A 19,722-nucleotide genomic window follows, 5' to 3' on the forward strand; every position below is an offset into this window, starting at 1 on the left:
AACTGTTAGGATTCGTGGTCAGCGAACGAGGCATCGAGGTCGATCCCGACAAGGTGAAGGCAATCAGGGAGTTACCTCCACCATCGACAGTCCATGAAGTACGAGACTTCCTGGGACGACTAAACTACATTGCGCGTTTCATTGCAAACCTGACAGGCAAATGTCAACCACTCTTTCGCTTGCTTCGCAAAAATGCAGCGATTAAGTGGGACGAAGAATGTCAGAAGGCCTTCGACACTATCAAGGCATACTTGGTTCAATCCCCGGTATTGGTCCCGCCTACTCCAGATCGCCCTCTTGTTCTCTATCTGACAGTGCGCCGGCAATCCCTTGGATGCATGTTAGGGCAGGAAGACGAGTCCACGCACGCAGAACATGCCATTTACTATTTAAGCAAGAAGTTCACCGAAGGGGAGTCCAACTACCCGGAGATTGAGAAGATGTGTTGCGCGCTGGTGTGGGTCATGCAGAGGCTTCGGCAATACACTCTCTATCATACTATCCGCTTATTGTCAAAAGCGGATCCCCTGAAGTACTTGCTCGATAGTCCATCTTCCATGAAGAATATTTCAAAGTGGCGATGTCAGCTGATGGAATATGACATTGAATACGTGCCCCGCACATCAGTTAAGGAGCAGGCAATTGCGGATCATTTAGCGGAGTTCCCAATCGAAGACGATACGCCGATCAACTCTGACTTTCCGGACGAAGGGATTCTCCAAGTGGACAGTGAGGAGAACAAATTCGCATGGAGGATGTATTTCGATGGCGCAATAAATTCCACTGGGTCCGGCATTGGTGCAGTACTGATATCCCCCGACGGACGCTATTATCCGGTTGCAGCAAAGGTTGATTTCCCCTGCACTAATAACGTGGCCGAATACGAAGCATGCATCATCGGCCTGCAAGCGGCGATCGACTTCAAGGTGAAGGAACTAGAAGTGTTCGGCGATTCTATGCTTACAATTTTCCAGACGTTGGGGCAAAGGAAGACGAATGATGCAAAGCTAGTACCATATCACGAGTATCTAGCAGAGAACTTCAAGAAAATCTCATTCACATACACATTGCGCATTAAGAACCAATTTGCAGATGCACTTGCGAGACTCGCATCCATGGTGAGCATCACGAAAGAAAATCTCATTGAGCCACTCGAAATCAAGATTGCCAAGGGCCCTGCTCACTGCGACGCAATCGAGGCAACTGACGAACAGCCGTGGTATGAAGACATCAAACATTTTCTGCAAACCGGCCAATACCCGACATTCGCCAACAGGCGCGACAAAAAAACACTTCGGCGACTCGTAGCACATTACTTCATGAGTGGAGAGGTCCTTTATCGCCGTTCCTTCGATGCCACACTACTCCGGTGTGTCGATGAAATTGAAGCACAACGCCTTATGGGAGAGGTACATGAGGGAAGTTGCGGACCCCACATGAGCGGGCTCATGCTCGCTAAGAAACTTATGCGTTTGGGTTACTTCTGGTCCACCATGGAGGCCGACTGCGCCAAACACGTCCTACACTGCCACTTGTGCTAGGTCTACGCCGACCAGATCAAAGCACCCCCCAATGAGCTACATCCGATGGCAGCCCCGTGGCCCTTTTCAATGTGGGGCATAGATGTGATCGGCCCTATCAATCCCAAAGCATCCAACGAACACCTTTTCATTTTGGTGGCAATCAACTACTTCACCAAGTGGATCGAGGCCATAACGCTGGCTTCGGTCACCGCAAAGATTGTGGCACGTTTCCTCAAGTGCAACATCATCGCCCGATACGGAGTTCCCGCGACAATCATCACTGACAACGCTAAGAACTTGAACAACAAGATTATCGATGAGCTCTGCGAGCAATTCAAAGTGCAGCATCGTAACTCCACACCGTAACGTCCTCAAATGAACGGTGCGGTGGAAGCTGCGAACAAGAACATCAAGAAGATCATCGAGAAAATGACGGCGACCTGTAAGGATTGGCGCGAGATTCTCCATTTTGCTCTCTTAGCGTACCGAACATCTATCCGCACTTCAACTAGGGCAACTCCGTACTCTTTGGTCTACGGCATGGAAGCAGTCCTCCCAATCGAAGTGGAGATTCCTTCCATGAGAGTCCTTGCCGAGTTCGAGCTCGAAGAAGTAGAATGGGCAAAGCAGCGCTACGAACAGCTCAATTTCAGCGACAAGAAGCGGCTAACGGCGTTATGCCACGGCCAATGTTACCAATAAAGAATGGCCCGAGCGTTCAATGCAAGGGTCCGCCACCGCGAGTTCAACCCTGGTGACCTTGTCCTGCGAAAGGTTCTTCACATTACACCTGACTCCCGGGGCAAGTTCGCATACAAGTATGACAGACCTTTTGTCGTCAGGGAAACCTTCTCTGGAGGGGCAATTATCCTAAGTGACATGGATGGGACCGAAAACGCACTCCCAGTCAACGCTGACGCCCTCAAGAAGTACTATCCCTGATAGCCTTCTTCGTCATTCTGCAGCCTTTTTATGTCCCCGCAGGTAGCAAGCCACATTTCCGACCTTTGTCTTCTTCTGTATTCTTCAGACCCCATGCTCATATCGCCTCAACGCATCTTGTCATCAGCACCTGTACTCTTTCCATCTAAGATCACCTTTGAGAGAAAAGAATAAATTTCCCGCTAGGCTGAAAACCTCCTCGAGGCGACCTAGGCAAAAGTTAGGGAACGAGGGGCACGACTTAAAATCCCGCAAAGGGGAGCCGTGGCAAAAGGAGAGCATAAATCATATCCTTGCTAGGCTGAAAACCCGCAAAGGGCGGTCTAGGCAAAAGTTAGAGGAATCGAGAGATGCGATCGGACCCTTCTTGGACGGTCGTAGTAAAAGGAGAGCATTCATGAGAGAAAAGTCAAAATAAAATACCCTGTCAGGTCGTCATGCGTTTTGCGGCCTGGGCAAAAATTATGGGCAATTGTCGGTTCAACCACGAAAGAACAGCAGCACCCCTCGTGAAGCTACAACTAGTAGTGGTTTGGCAGTCCTCAACGCAAGCAAACTCTCTTCGACTCTCAAGGCTCGAGATACGCCTCGAAATGGAGTTGAATCGTCGTATCCTTGATTTGGAGGATCCTAAAGATCCTTCCATTTACCTTTACTCAAAGCTCTGTGGGCCATGCCCTCATTTTACGAAAAGCCTTTCTTTTGGTCAAACATGAATTCGGGACACGGCCACCCCTCAAATGGCCACCAATTCAGATCCCCGAAACATCATTACATAGATTTCCTTTGCACATCGTAATTCCACCAGTTTTACGCGACTGACAACGGCCGTTAGCTACCATCCTCCTCTGCAGGTACGGGCATGTGGATCCTAAGAGGCGTCTCCCTCTGATGGACTCATATCTGCCTCATACGACAAGATCGCAATCTCAAACTCGAGCGAAACGTCCTCAAGGAGGCACCTAGCACCATCATCTGACAAATCCGTCAGCATCAACGGGCCCAAGTCAACTCTCTCGCGTTCTCGGGCCATCCTCGATGACCGAATCCTTTTACTGCTTTGGGTTTGGATACCCACCGTTTATTGCTTTGGGTTTGGACACTCACCATTTATTGCTTTGGGTTTGGACACCCACATTTACTGCTTTGGGTTTGCACACCCACCTTTTACTGCTTTGGGTTTGGACACCCACCATTTATTGCTTTGGGTTTGGACACCCACCTTTTATTGCTTTGAGTTTGGACACCCACTTTTTACTGTTTTGGGTTTGGACACCCACTTTTTACTGCTTTGGGTTTGGACACCCACCTTTTACTGCTTTGGGTTTGGACACCCACATTTACTGCTTTGGGTTTGGACGCCCACCGTTTACTGCTTTGGGTTTGGACACCCATCCTTTACCGTTTTGGGTTTGGACACCCACATTTATTGCTTTGAGTTTGGACACCCACCTTTTTACTTTCTTTGGGCCCGTAAACCCATCTTTATTGCTTTCAAGGCCATAAGCCCACCTTTATTGCTTTTGGATCCATAAACCACCTCTTCACTGCTTTCAGGTACATACGTTTATCCAACTCCCTCCCGTGAATCCAAAACCAGAGAGAACAAGTGGCTATGGGGAAAGACGCCAGGACGGTCGCCGAGAGCAGACGGGGTGCTTCTTTTGGTCTTTGCCTGCATCCTCTATCCGAGCACACGACCAAAGAGGGGCAAGCTGTCAGCACCCCATTTCGGTCTATCGGCTCCAGGAGGGCAAAATCGTCATTTTTCCAATTTATTACCTTTTCTAAAAAAAATAAAAAAAAAATTTCAAATCCCGGGAAGGCCGGGCAGCGTTGACTGGCTGCCCGTGACCTACCGGCCCTTTTTTTTTAAAAAAAAAAAGATTCGATTCGGGCAGGCCGGGCAGCGCTCACCGGCTGCCCGCGACCCCGCTGGCCCAGGATTCCCAATATCGCGGATTTCCGCGATTTTCCGCCAAATCGGCCGAAATCTTAACGGAAAAGGGGATGGAATTGCAATTAAATGAAACAGAAATACAATTCGGAGGAAGGCAAACAGAACCCAAAAGAAAGAAACGAGAAATTGGGTCTCGATTTGGCGGATTTGAAGATCGATTGAGTTCGGAAACCCTCGCCGGAAAACCCCAAAATTCTCCCCGATCCCAACCGCTTTAACTCCGGTGAGGCCCAGATTGACCTCGGCGAAGCGTCGGCGGTGTCCAGAGCCATCTCCCGCGCCCTCTCGTGCCGTCGCCGCGACTTCCAGGGGAGAAAACCGCCCCCCGCGGCGCCATCGCCGCCGTCCTCCTCAGACCTCGACCACCTTTCAGTTAACGGGCATCGGCCCAATTCTTGCTTCGCAGATCCAGCCCAGAAGCTCGGCCCAACGCTCCAGTTCGACCCAGCGTCTCTCCCGGGCGGTTTCTCCTTCGGGCGGGCTAGTCCGATCCGACCCGATTGTTCGGCGATTTTTTTTATTTTACAGAGAAGCCCCTCAACTTTCCGGACTAAGTAAATTCTCGACTTAGTGGCATGACTAGGGCTCATTTCCTGAATATTAATGCTTGCTTGATGGATATAATGTGAAATGAGTGTTCTTGGGTCGCGTGGGTGATCGGATTTGGTCCGAACTCGATTTTACGAACTTTCCGTTTTGTCACATTTCAGTCCAGAGGACTCATTTTATTTTTTTCAGATCTGACCCGAACTCTAAAAATTATTTTCAATCAAGTCCCGATCATTTTACTATTTTCCAATCAGTCCTTGGATTTTTCAGAATTTTTCAAGCATCCCAAAGAACTTTCCAAGTTGTTTCAGTTTAGTCCCGGGGCCATTTTTCACTTTTTTCAGATCTGCCCCGAACTCTAAAAATTATTTTTAATCAAGTCCCGGTCATTTTATTATTTTCCAATCAGTCCTTGGATTTTTCAGAATTTTTCCAAGAATCCCAAAGAACTTTTCAAATTGTTTCAGTTTAGTCCCGGGACCATTTTTCACCCTTTTCAGATCTGCCCCGAATTTCAAAAATTCTTTTCAATCAAGTCCCAGTCATTTTACTATTTTCCAATCAGTCCTGGACTTCCCATAATTTTTCAAGAATCCCAAGTAACTTTCCAAGTTGTTTCAGTTTAGTCCTGGGGCCATTTTTTGTTTTCAGTTTAGTCCAGATTTTCAAATTCATTTCAAATAAGTCCTAGGGCATTTTCAGTAATTTTTACACAGTCCCCAATTTTTTAGAATTTTCAAATCAGTCCCCAATGTTTTAGAATTTTCAAATCAGTCCCCAATATTTTAGAATTTTCAAATCAGTCCCTGTTCTTTTGAAATCGTTCAATTCAGTCCCCTGGACATTTTCTAAAAATATCCGACCCTTTCCTACTTGGATCACCCACCGACAATATATGTGCCCCATTTAAATATTTTATTTTTGTAATTATATGTGTACAACATGATAATGTCGGAAATTAGAGTTTATCGGGCGGTCAACTAATGGCTATCTCGACGACTCGAAACCCGTAAATTAAAGCATTCGGAAAATTTCTAATTAACCTAAAATTCTACATACGGGATAATCGGGACGTTAAATTTGACTAAATTACATCACTTGACTCTTTTAAATGAATTGTACGAACCGATTAATAATCTGTAATCGCGTCGATAGTTCACGAACTGTTAGTCACTCCTTTTTTTAAATTCAAAATTTCAAAAGTATCGAGATACGTGCTACGTAATCTTGATTTTTCATACATACACATATTTTTCGATTCAAAGGGGATGACTATCGGTTTTTGTTCTGCCGTCACTCTAGTATAGGTTTGTGTTTAGAACGGGTAAAACATGAAAAAAAAAAACAGATTAATCTCAAACTCGGCTTAAATCAAACATGGGCAATAGTCAAATAGAGGGTTAAGTTTTTGGGTTTTAGGTGAAAATACTTTTAATCTGTAAAAGGCATATTGTCGCGATACAGAATAATCTAAAAACAACCCACACATTCGAGACTTGACTATGGACATCACATCTGTCGGGTCCGTTAAAATAATGTTGAATGTTACATGCCCTATCTATCACTCCTTTTGTTTGTTTTAAGGTAGGATTTGTATGCCAAGATACCTCGGTTAATAATCAGTTAATTCATGTAAATTTGGCGATAACAAAACCCCGTAGTTTGTTTATTTGAGCTTGGCTTGTTACGTTTTTACAATTATTTGTTGTGCGGGTCGAGCCTGATCCTTTAGGACACGATCCACATGGGGTCCAACGCTCCAATAATAGATTACGGGATCTACTCCCCTAAACACTGAGTGCGCCTCTTAATTTCAGTTTCAGTCTTTTCAAACCACACAGTGAGCACGAGTGTAATAATGACCGAGTGCGAACCGATCGGGATTCAGATGTTGTAATTTTTATTTATTTGAGAGGACAATGTAAGGATTTATATTGTACATTTATTCATGTAAGAATCCCGATCGGAGAGTGGACGGTCAGAGTGTTTCTTCGAATTTACGGTGTCAAAATGCATAAGATGAGCGGAACTTAATTAAGCGGTAATTAAATTAAAATGGCAAGTCTAGACAAGCTAGAGTACCGAAAGGGCATGCGGAATATAGACCCACACATAATAGAACCCCCGAATTCAGAATTTTTGGTTCCGTACAGATCATAGGCCTTAGCAATTAGGTGTACTCCGTACCCCTAGGCCCGGGCAACTCACCGGCCCTCGACCTTCGGGTCGTAAACAGGTAGTGGCGGCTCCTTCTCACGTGCGTCTGTCGCGCGTCCCGGGAAGATGGACACTCCAAGCCGCGTAGCATAGGCGCGCGCATACGTGCCCCGACGAGACGAAATTCGGGTGCGCACAGCTACTTTACGCAGAATCAACATAAAGGATTCTTTCGAGGTCTTGATGTTCGGCATAAGAGACAAACTACCTATTAGGAAGATGTACCTATCATAAGGTGACAACATGATGCATTACATTAAATTGTTTGTGAGGCTGAATTAGCATAAATAATTCTTTCGAGGTTTGATGTTCGACATATGAGACAAAGTGTGTGTTAGGAAGATGTACCTGTAACTCAAAAATCCTCCGGACAGCTTCTTGTGGTGAAACCCATCGTGCATCTTGAAATTGACGAATTTCATCAACAACATTTCCTCCTGAAAAAAGAATCTAAATTAAACGCAACCTTGTCATGTCCTTTGTAGTTGTATTTGTACAGATATTTAAATGCCTTTAAACCCGAACAAATCTCTACATTCATGTGGCAATCATATCTCTGCAAAAGATATGGGTTATAAGGGACAAACCATCTATTATCAAGCACAGCTTTGCGAACTGAGACCATAAGACTGTCCGAGCGCCTCGTATATATGGGATATGAATCTTTCCTGGTATTGTTCTTTCAGAAAAAGGCCTTGGGTAGTGATTTTTGCACATATTCCCCCACATACATAAATTCTTTCTAACTAATTCTCCATATGCTTAATAACTTTCTGATGAAGGTTAGGGTAGTGTTGCTCATCTGGGATGTCAGCACAAACAAAATGATCAAATTGGTTTGCGTTGCTAATTCTGTGACGAGGTTTGAAGAGATCAATAGCATGCGACAGACCTTTTTTTTGAAAGTCAACCACATGCATATGTGCAGCAACCTCGAAAAATTTGCTTCTTAAACAACTGGTCCTTCAAATCATCTAACTTTGCACGAAAAACTCTTGAATTTGATTCGGGTCTTACTGAGCTACTTAACAAAAGAGCAATATTATGCCAGTCAAATAATTATTTATTCAAACATCATTATATATCACAAAGGAAATTAATAATAATAATAATAATAATAATCCACAATGGCTTTGTATAGTTTTTCCCATGAAGAAGAAGAAGATTCACAATGGCTTGGTATAGTTTTTCCCATGCTTCTCTCTAGATAGAACACTATCCACAACGGCTTGGTATAGTTTTGCTGTAATCCTAGGTTGCCCCAATTTTATATACATATCTACAACATATTGTTGTAGAACGTGGCCAGTTAAAAGCATGATAGAGCATGAATATCTTATCTGTAACTTCTAGCAATAATATGCCTACAAGATACCCTTTTACTATTTTCAGGAGATTCAACTAATATTTTAATAAAATATTTTATGCACATCAAAATTACCAAAAGGAAATGCAAGAGATCAAAAGTATCAAGGTAGAGTATTATAACCTTGCTTTTCGCGGGACAAAATATCTTCTACAGATGCAAAGCCATTATTACCCGAACACTTATCTCTCCTACTGGACGAGCTCGACTCGCAGCCACTGTTGGGACCTCGTTTAAGAATATTTTGATGCCACTCAACTTTACCACAAAGGATTCGAAGAGTCGATCCACCACGTGCTGCGAAAATTTCATAGAAGCTTATATGGCAAACTGTTGTCGCATGAACGAGTCTTTTCATTGGACAAATTCGTGAGAGTCAATTTTAAAAACTTCTAATAAATAGATAGATAGATGCATAACCAATCTAAAATTGGAAATGTATATTAAAGTATTCGTAAATCTCTTAAATATCCTCTAACATGGCCGTGGTATACAAGGACAAATTCTTCTTAGACCAAATAAGATGGCCTTTCTTAATGGTTCTTTCACTCCTATCCTTTGGTGATGACCATTTCAACGTCTTTAGTTGAGTGAAACGGAGAGATAAAATCCATCGAAAAGTATACAGCAATATTACACATACTTACAATTTTCTCTTTAGTTTTACTATCAAAGTAATAAAATGGCTGTCAAGAACATGAACAATATAACATATTAGATTGTGAACTTAATACATTTACTTCAATTGCTAAAATCAGATAATATTAAGAAATATATATATTCTTTATTCGTCTATCACGACAATAAATGAAATCGATATTCAACTATGAATTTAACAAAATATTGGGTGTGTGCTCCTTCCAATCAATTTACAATTTTTGTTGATATATGATAAAATAATATAATTATCATTAATATGTAAATAATAAATAAATTGCGCAAGTATTATTTGGAAGAAAGTTATCGTCCGAAGCAAATAGAGAGGAGAAAGAGGAGAGAAGGTGAGAGAAAAAGTAGAGGAATTGAGAAAATATTCAATGATTAGTATCAAGTCTCATTTTTACAATGTACTTTGGTGCCATGTAAACGCCACGCTAACCGAAATTAAACCCTCGAAAAATGGGACTCACTCCTCAGATATTCGATCCCAATTTTTATCCCATTTTTGAAATTTTACGATTGTTATGTGGGACCCACCTGTTTTAGAAAAATATGAAGGAGTCGTTCGCTGTTAGAGAGCCTATTGGCTCTTCTAATTTTAGGAAAAAAGCACACTGCAGTAGCAGGTCGAGTGGGCCCGCTATTGCACACGTGGCATCGTTCCACGCCATTGGGGCTATCGAAAAGGTCCCGTTTTCCACCGGGGCTCCAATGAAGCAGCGAGATGGGATGTGCCCATTTTGCTGACCTGACCCAAAATGGGTCCACAGCCCCATTGGACATGCTTTGAGAAGTTGGGTAGGTTGTAGTTGCACGTGATTTTACTATTTTAACTCTAAATCAAAGTTCTTAGTAATTTGAGAATTTCTCATATGGATAAATTAGGAAAGAGAAGTTAGACAAAATGTTTGCTTCTTCTTTTATAATAGTATAATATAATATAATAATATAGACGAAGTATATAGAAAAAAAAATAATGTCTAACAAAATTACGACAAAAGAAGGGCAAATAAAAATCAAAAAGCGCAACAGTACTTAGCTGGCCATAATTCATTTAGAGAGAGAGCCACGATTTTTCTTCCGAATAGGGATCATGGAAGACGTGGGAGAGAGAATGAGTAGTTATTTTTATGATTTATATTTTTAATCTTGAGGAAATAGTACACTTTTATCCTTTACATTGGGCTTAATGTTTAATTTTGTCCTTTTTTTGTTTTTGTTTTTCTGGATTTCTTTACGTTACCAGAAACGTTTTTTATTTGATCTTCTAATTAATCTAGCAATTGAATTTTGCCGATGTGGCTGCGATCTTAATGCCACGTGTACATTTTTTATATAGCATTTAAAAAATCTTTATTTTTATTTTAAAAAATAGAATAGCTAAATAATTACAGTATTTAATTTAAAAGCAAAAGCGATGAAACAGTCGACCCCTCTCTCCTTCAGTGGCTCTATTCTTTTTTCTTTTCCAATTTGTTCGATTTTTTTTTCAATTTTTTCGATTTTTCTTGAAATTAAAGTTAAATATTTTAAAAACATCATAGATTCAAAAATTCTTACTGGTGACTTATCCTGAAAAAGAAAAAAATTACACGTGGTATCAAGTTATTAGTCATATCAACGAAATTTAACTGCTAGATTAATTAAAGGACCAAATAAAACATATATTGCCTCATAAATGATAAGACTGAAAAAGACAAGATTGAACATCAAAAGAAACGTAATGCAGTTATTCTCAATCTTAACATAATGATCATTACTCATGGCATAATTTGTAAAATAAGCATTTTGGGAAGGAAAGTGAGACCAAATTAGAGTTTTGTCCTTATATTAATGGTAAATTCTACAATGCAATCCCAACTTGTGTTCTATGATGGAACATTAATTTTAGCCATTATATCCTATCAATTTTTATTCTCATCCGTTCATTATTTACATATTTTAACCTAGTATTTCTAGTCCTTTATGTTTTTATTTTACAATTTTTACCTACAATACTATACCACTGTTCTCGAATCTTCTCACCACATGTACCAATCATATTCCAACACGTCACTCATCATCGCTACATCACCGAACTAGACCATAAAAATCGATTTTTAAAGAAAGCTTGTCTAATATAAGCAGAACAAATTAGCGATACGCCATCGGCGTGTAAGCGGGTTTAATTTATGTACGCGCCATCGACACGTAAGTAACCCTCCAATTTTATTGTGTTTTACATGTGACACAATGAATTTGTGACGCCATTGAAAGTTCTATGAACTAAAACGTTGTCTTTAATATTAAAAGGACTAAAAAAGCGAACATTCTACCATGAAACTTAATTTGACATTTCATTATAGAATTTGCCTTCTATTAGTATAGATTCAATAAAACCATATATAGGATCTGGTTTTGTTTCAGGTCCCCCCTCCCAAGTGTGGTCATGTTTTTTTCTGTTTGGCTCATCATTTTGTAACGAAGAAATTCTAAGGGGAAAAATACAAAGGAGGCAGAAAGGGGAGAAAGCAGAACTGCATATATAATTATATTCACTATATATGTACAATATGCATACATTATATAAGATAGGTAGATATGGTTGGCAACATAGTAAGTGAAGAACTGATTTTGAGTACAGGCAGCTTTTTCAGATGTGAATTCATCATTTGAAGGCAGCACGCTTTTACTGATCTTCTTCGTCTTCTATCTATCATCCACTCTATGCTCCCTACCCGCGCATGATATAGAGATCAGAGAGAGAGAGAGAGAGAGAGAGAGAGAGAGAGAGAGAGCCGCAGCTGTCTTCGTTCAGAAGCCTAATTCCTTTTCTTTTTTTTTCAGAAATTATTTACTGACCCTACAAAAATAATACGCGTGATGAATCGTCTTCCTTGGCCATGTTTGGTAACGGGGATTGGGAAAAGTAATAGTATTAAATTGCGCTCCAAAAAGAAACATTTTTTGAGATAAGACCCCTATGTCAAATATATATAGGCTTGTGGAAAATCTTGGAGCATATGGAAGAACAAACAGAGTGAAGATAGCTGCAAAACAACCTTGGTCTACAATTGGGACATACAACCCGTTTGATTTAGTGTCGATTTTTAAAATTTTAATTCTAACTTTAACTCTACTCACTACACAATAAAAATTAATAATACAATTATTATTTTTTCTCTTTTTTTTAAAGTTTTTTTTAACCATTCAATTCAATTTTTAATACTAAATTCTCTCAACAATTCATTACTTTTTCACTATTTTTTCTCATAATTCAACAACAAAATCATTATAATCCAATTATAATCCAATTAAAATCAAAACTCAACTCAACTTAATTCTAAAATTAAACACACTGCACTGTCTTTAAGGCATTGTTTGATTGTTGAGATAGGGATAAAAATTAGGGTGGAATGGCATGGGATTTTAAATCTTATGAATATTCAATATCCTAATAATAAGTTTGGCCTATTCCATGGCTTGGGACTGGGATAAGAAAGGGAAATGACTTATATATCTAATAGTTATAGTTTTTTATAACAAAGTCAAATAAAAGAGCTAGGAAGAAAGGGGGTGGTGGTTGCCTCTCGCCAGTGACCTCAATTGTACGGTGATTGCTAACGTTGGGCCACCGCCATCGTCGTAGATTCATAGGCCTCTTTCTCTCTCTCGTCTAATAGAGAGAGAAGAGGGAGAGGCATAGTGATGGCCCGACGCTCAGTATGAATTTTTTACATTCACAATAACTCGAATCCGAGACCTCGCTTAAGCAAAAGAATCGCCAAACCGCTTGAGCCAATCCACGTTGATTGTTGAAAAATCTCCTTTGTTTCTCCACGAAGTACTATTGTGAAATTAACTGAACAAAATTCACAAATAAAAGGCAAGCTCTACTTTGAAACTTGACGGCAAGATGCATGAGACATTGCCAAATTTCCTCATAGAACCTCAATCGGTGCTAAACCACAACTGGCAAATACCATTATAACGACCTCAAGCTGATAACTTTGGTAAGCCTCGGATTGATAATGACTAGTTATAATTTATTTGGCAGAAGGACTTTACTAGGAAACAACCAAATTGGGTCCGCAATGACGTAAACAAATGGTCGTCCTTCCATCCTTGCTTCTGATTAAAGGACTGCGCTAAGTCATTCAAATTAGTCCCACAGGAAAACCCTTTTATTCGATCTTCTAATAAAATTGTTAATAAAAAGAAGAAGTTTTAATAAAATCATATGAATAATGACTCGGTGTCCTCCAATAAATGTTTTCTATTTTTATCTTACTTTATTTGGACGGATTTCTTCAATTTAAAACCATGAAAATAGCCCTAACATGATTTTAAATTAATACTAGTGAAGTCAAAATAAGAAAATTGTAATGTTACTTAAAAGATTTTGAAATCAGTTTTGCGGGAATTCATTTTTGTTAAAAGCTATGCCCCATATTAACCATAACCTTCCTCCAAAACGATTTGTCCCACTAAGAAAAATTATAAAAGAAAAAAGGAAAATAGCTAGAGATTTTTTTTTTGAAACATAAAAATACTTTTAAACAGATTATGAAAATTGACTTACTAGTGTGCTAAATTTTCACCAGACGGACCTTACTTGTATAGTGTAAGAGTTTAAAACTCCCTAAAAGTATCTCGTGATTATATTCAAATTAGCCAAAAATAATAAATTAGAAATATCTCGTGATCTTATTAAGAAAATAAACAGAAGAATAATGTGGTTTCTAGCTAGCCAAAAATCCACAGTCGGATCCGGAGCCACGCGGACCATCTCCCACTTTCCTTTTATATGGAGGAATGCTGACAGTCCCCAGCCTTGGTTTGCTGCTGTTGTTGTTTGGCCTGGGAAGGGCAGAGACGCCAGCCATGGCCATTTGAGGTTTGCCTGGTCCTGTACAAGTGATATTAGATCTAAGCCAGCATCAAGGGCCAAACTTGGTATTCTTCATGCAACAACTGGACTAGAAATTGTCTAATGTCCTTGTGGTCGAACTTGATTAGGTGGTCATGACCGTAGGCGGTGACAAGGCTTAGTGCAACTTATACCGACTTGTTCAACTCCCGTGGAAGTCCTGTTAAGACACACAACAAAGGTTTTATGCTTATCTAAGGATTTACATATTTAACTAGGATCGGTCTTACGGGCGTCCGGATTTTACCCGATTGAATATCTTTATTGTTCATGTTTGTAAACCCACAGGCTGCACAAGTAGACCAATAGGAGAGTATTTTCCTATATAGTTTCTGAGGTACTTGAACTTGAAACTTCACTAAAAGAGTCACTTTCTCGCGAGATCAACCCTATTGCAATCATAGAAAACATTACATGCTTGTAATGTCAATATTGATTATTCATTAATGGGATATGTAAACTTTCAATTGATGTTGTATAGCCAATCACATTCTCTAATGGAGCCCATAAATGTTCGTATCACCTTAGTGAATTGGAACCACGTCCCCGCGCCTAATATTTTCTTGTATGGTTAGCTATCCATAATTATTCTTGTCCAATGCTTATCCACCAATCTAATTATCATTGTGAAATTCTAGTATTCATTTTCAAAATAATCAAAAGAAAATATCCATTCCCGAGAAAGCAAATTAATAATTTTTCTCATCCAACAAAAATAATTTATAGTTATAAAATATGGGTCTCATTGAAGATATTTGACGCAGACATGACGCAAGGATGACGAATGTTCCATGATTGTTTTCTTTTTTTTTTGTGAAAAAATGTTCCACGTATTAGAGAAGGGAGCGCCTGAGGATGCATGGGCCCAAGTGGTAGGGCACTTGAATGAGTGCAGTTTGTAAATACTAAAGAATGCCAGTGGAGGGAGAGAGAGAGACCGCAGAGGATGGGGCCATCATTGGCATATTCGATCGGGTCAGGTCCCATGTCCCTCCACTCCCATCAACCCCCACAACACGAGGCAACTTTAGTATTGTAATCCGTGTATTTCTTTTTCTCAGTTAGAAATTTCTGAGGTACGGAGTTCAATTGACTAATTTGTTTAATATCTATTTCTTTGAATAAAATTTTAATTTTGAGTAATGTGAATTGAAAAAATCTATAATTTGAAGAGATTTATCATTCAATAGACCAATTAGATTGGAATCTAAATTAGTTAGATTTATTGGGCTCTTCCGAATATCAAGAAGGTGCATACTGGAAAAAAAGAAAGAAAAAAATCGCTGATATCTTCCCACTTCCTCCCGCTAGGAGAAAACAAATAATGGCTATGTATCCCTATGGTGTAGATGTCTTATAATCTAGTTGATGGGAAGCATTCCTTTCGGAAGAATTTTGTTCCTCCCATATATAATTACTATGGCTTTTTAATTTGTCCATAGAAGTAATATCTATGTCTATGACAATTTTCACGAACACTATCTTATATTTTATATTTTATAAAAAGACACTAACAAAACCTATTTCAAAATAGGATGTATGAGCACTCTTAATTTCAGATACACTAATATGATAAGGTGGAAGTTTTTGAAATAGCACCATCAGCCCATTGTGCAAGAGGGTCAGTGTATATTGCAGTCTAAACTTGACGTTAGTGGACGTGAAATCGACAAGTGTCCCTCCAGAGAAAATATATTTCAACAATCTTGTAGTATTCAATTTTAGAACAAGGTAAATCTCACTGTCTTTTACTAGTCTAATTGCAGAACTATAAGAAAAATTTACTCTAATTTTAATCTAAAATTGTACGTCAGTAGTAATTTTTGTTTTCTTTCGTAGGTATCATTAGTAATTTGTGTTACAATAATATATTGATTGCTTGAAATGTGGATTACTCAGCAGATAGATTACTATACATAAATATTTCAAAGATTTTATATAAAGAATGTTATGTTTAATGAATTTTCATCATTATGCTTACGGTGAAATTCTGCCTGCCAAGCAGGTAGGTTATTTATATTACCCCTAAAAATAACCAAAAGAAAGTAAAAATTTGAATATTGAGAATAATACTATTAATTTTATTTACCAGTTGTAATTTTGAGAAAATTTTATCTAATTTCTATCCACTTCGCTTCATTTGATTTTGCAGTGAACATGACCGTGTGGGTCACGCAGTATATTCCACCAATGCTGGCAAATCTTCCCGTCTTGGAAGACTCATCAACGTGCCATTTGAGCCAACCATTGGGAGGAGATTTGTTGAGATATGTTATCCCACATAAAAAAATTGAGAAAAGAACTACAAGGTTATATGAGGCTTGGAACCAATAACCTATCAACTTAAACTTTTGGGTTGCAGATGAGCTCAAATCCATGTAGGTCCAAGTGAGAATTTTACATAGTATCAAAGCGAGTTACGCTTCCACACGCTCGTGTGGGCTCACACCATGCCAGATTCTATTTCGAGGCAGCCAAGAGTGCGCCTTATGGTAATCAGGTCTGAGAGTGGCCCGATCCAATTTCAAAGTAGCTAAAAAGGTGCACCTCTAATTAGGCCCGAGTGTGGAGCTTGTGGCTAATTTGGTATTTGTCCCCCCTTGTCCGAACACGGAAGAAGATACCAGGCTCGTTGTCAGTTGTTAAGGGCGGGTGTTTAAGGGCACGTGTTGAACCACACGTTGTTACGTGAGGGCGGGTGTTGAAATATGTTATCCCACATGGAAAAATTGAAAAAGAAACCACAAGCTTATATGAGGCTTGAGTCCAGCAACCTATCAGCTTAAGTTTTTGAGTTGCAGATGGGCTCAAGTCCATGCAGGCCCAAGTGAGAATTTTACAAGATTACCAAATACTGTACTCTGGCGTTTGGTTGTCTCAAACATCGCTCGATATCATCACTGCAAACTGAATGAGGTCTGCATACGAGTATGGAAAGCTAGGATATTTCGCCTTGATCTAAATCATCATCTTGTCAAAATTATCAATGGGAGGAGAGCTTGAAAAAATACCCGTTTTCAAGTCACACAGTCCAAAATGTAGTAAAGAAAAGCCTGAGTCAGATTTTTGTTTGCAGTTTGTCATTAGTAAAAATGACCATTAACAGAGGAAGAAGTCTTAGTTCAGTGGTATAAGGTGTCGACTCGGAATAAGGAATTCACGAATTCTATCCTCATCAGTTGGACTCACAGGCACACTTATTTCGGTTTATTTCCTATCATTGTGTCAGCTCTATATGGGCCTTCTTTAAGAACGGAAAAAGAAAAAGACCACTGAGAGAACAGCAGATAAGGAAGAAGGTAATTCCAACGCCAGTCCCCACCAGCTCGCCTTAGGATAAATGTTCATGGAGCTGTATTTTCTGTAACAAAGTCTATGAAGCTTAGGTTATATCTGAGAATACGATCAATGTAAATGTAACTTTTTGAAACTGACCTTTCTACAAAAAAAGTAATAGATCATGAATAATGGGTGTAATGCAGTTACGCATGCTCTCGCATGTTGACCTAGAAGTAGCAAATTTAATATCTAGTGAGATTACCGTGCCCTTTATAACTGAAAAAAATAAGTAATAGATCATGTAATAAAAGGCACGGATAGTCCCACAATAAGTATCGAATTCAAAACATCTTGATTATCAGTGAAGATATTTGTCACTACGCTACACCTTTGTTTGTTGTAATACACTATTTTTTGTTCGAACGCCAACTCACGGCATAATTACCAATTTCGATGTAATAATTTCATTTTCATTTACGATTAATATGTAGATAAAAAAAAACTAAATTTCGGATCCTTGAGTCAATTGTAAAGATAAGGATTTGAACTTACAAAATAGATACGTCTTCTTTTTATTCAAGAACTTGAGGTTTTAAAATACGTAACAGATGCTCATTTTATTTTTTTAGCAAAAAAGTGGACATCAGTAGTGGTAACTTTGTCATCTCACAACGTAATGTCCAGACTTTCGTGTTTAACAGTGAACATATACAACAAACTAAACAATGAGCGCTAACACTAGCCTTGTCAATGTAGACACATAAAAAACTTAGTATAATTCACAGAAATTGGTGTTCCCAAACCCAAGCCAAAGAGAACACTTCTAGTAAATATTTTGACGCAAATGCATAGAGGGAATTTGAACTTGAGATCTTAGAATAACCAAACCACGTGAGAGTAAACTTAAAATTATTAGATCAACACCTTTGATGGCACGTAACAGATGCTCAAATGCAATAATTTTTTTTCAATCAATACTTACAACATACTTTTTTTCCCTGATACATAACTTTTAGAAATCCTTATCCTAAGACTTTGATATTATCAAAGTTTCATAGGGCCAGATTTTGATTTTTTTTTGTATTTAAGCTATAAAGGAGATACATGAGACTAATGGGGATGGAGAAAAGGAATTAAAAGTGCACAAGAAGTACCACTATAAGAATCAAATATTATTTCTCTTAATTGGTTCCAAAACAAGATGTCTGTCACACAACATTAAACGCTACTTTTTCTTCACTTTTTTTAAAAATTAATTTTTGTTAGCTAACTATAAAATGCTAAACCACATTTTATTTTTTCGGTTTTCTCCCTAGTATTTGGAAGTTCGATGAGCTCTAATTAATCTAGTTTGAACCGGGTCAGCTTACTAGAAAATAAAAATCTCACGGCGTGGATTTTTTCCATTCTCAAGAAGAGCTAAATTTTATGTAGAGCATATATTGTCTTTTTTTTTCTTTTGTATGTTAACTATGTTACATACCCTTAATTAAAATTGCTATATTAAAACGAAAGGAAACTCTACTAATTACATAAATTCTTTATTTTAAATATTACCTGAAACAAAAATATTTTATAGTTTATGATTATTTTAAATACTCATATTCTTGAAGGTGGAATCAACAAAGGTTTTATATGCCTTTTCATATCGAACAGTTCTTAAAAACAGAATTTGAATGGAACAGTTTTGCCTAGAAAAGTTGTAAAGGAAGCCAATGGAATTTAATTTGTATAATCTGCCAAGTGCCAACAAGTGTTTGGCAATTCGGATTTGTGGAGGGATAAGGAATTTAAAATTGTAAGCTTTACTTCACGAGAAAAGAAAAATGGTTAATTATATCATAGGTACAAAATGTTTTAGAAATGTAGAATATTGGTATAAAAAGTTTAAAACTAATAATTGAGTACACGAAAGTTGAAAATATTGCAATCAAATATATTTCCGTTCATTCCTTATTGACGCCGTATATCAACTGTTACATTTTAAACTTTTTGTATCAAAGTGATACATTTTTAAAACATTTTGTACCCATGGTATAATTAACCCAAGGAAAAAATATAAAGCTTATGTTGGCAAAACCTGAGAGACTATGTACAAACTATTTCTAAAGAATTCAAAATCTTGGAAGCACTATATCTGTAATTCTTTTCGATCCATCCCTGTATATGGTTAAAAATATGCCATGTAAAAAAAGGGTTGGTCAGGCATGACGTTCTGCTGTTCTCACATATCGATGTGTTGTGCTAGGCTGCTAACTTGACTCCCTCCCAAGAATTCAATTACGCGTCTCAAAATGAGTCAAATATCCGACAACAG

General features: G+C 38.7%; 1 protein-coding gene across 1 annotated transcript; it reads left to right on the forward strand.

The window, feature by feature from the left end:
* Positions 1-590: 590 nt before the first annotated feature.
* LOC116200420 lies at positions 591-1,541 on the forward strand. The gene has a single exon (XM_031531266.1). The coding sequence runs from the start codon at positions 591-593 to the stop codon at positions 1,539-1,541; it is 951 nt and encodes a 316-aa protein (XP_031387126.1).
* Positions 1,542-19,722: the final 18,181 nt, after the last annotated feature.

The sequence above is a fragment of the Punica granatum genome, chromosome 3, assembly GCF_007655135.1.
Source record: "Punica granatum isolate Tunisia-2019 chromosome 3, ASM765513v2, whole genome shotgun sequence".
In the NCBI taxonomy this organism is placed as follows: Eukaryota; Viridiplantae; Streptophyta; class Magnoliopsida; order Myrtales; family Lythraceae; genus Punica; species Punica granatum.

Coding starts and splice junctions, on each gene's coding strand:
- LOC116200420 (XM_031531266.1), top strand. CDS start 591: ATGGAATATGACATTGAATACGTGCCCCGCACATCAGTTAAGGAGCAG.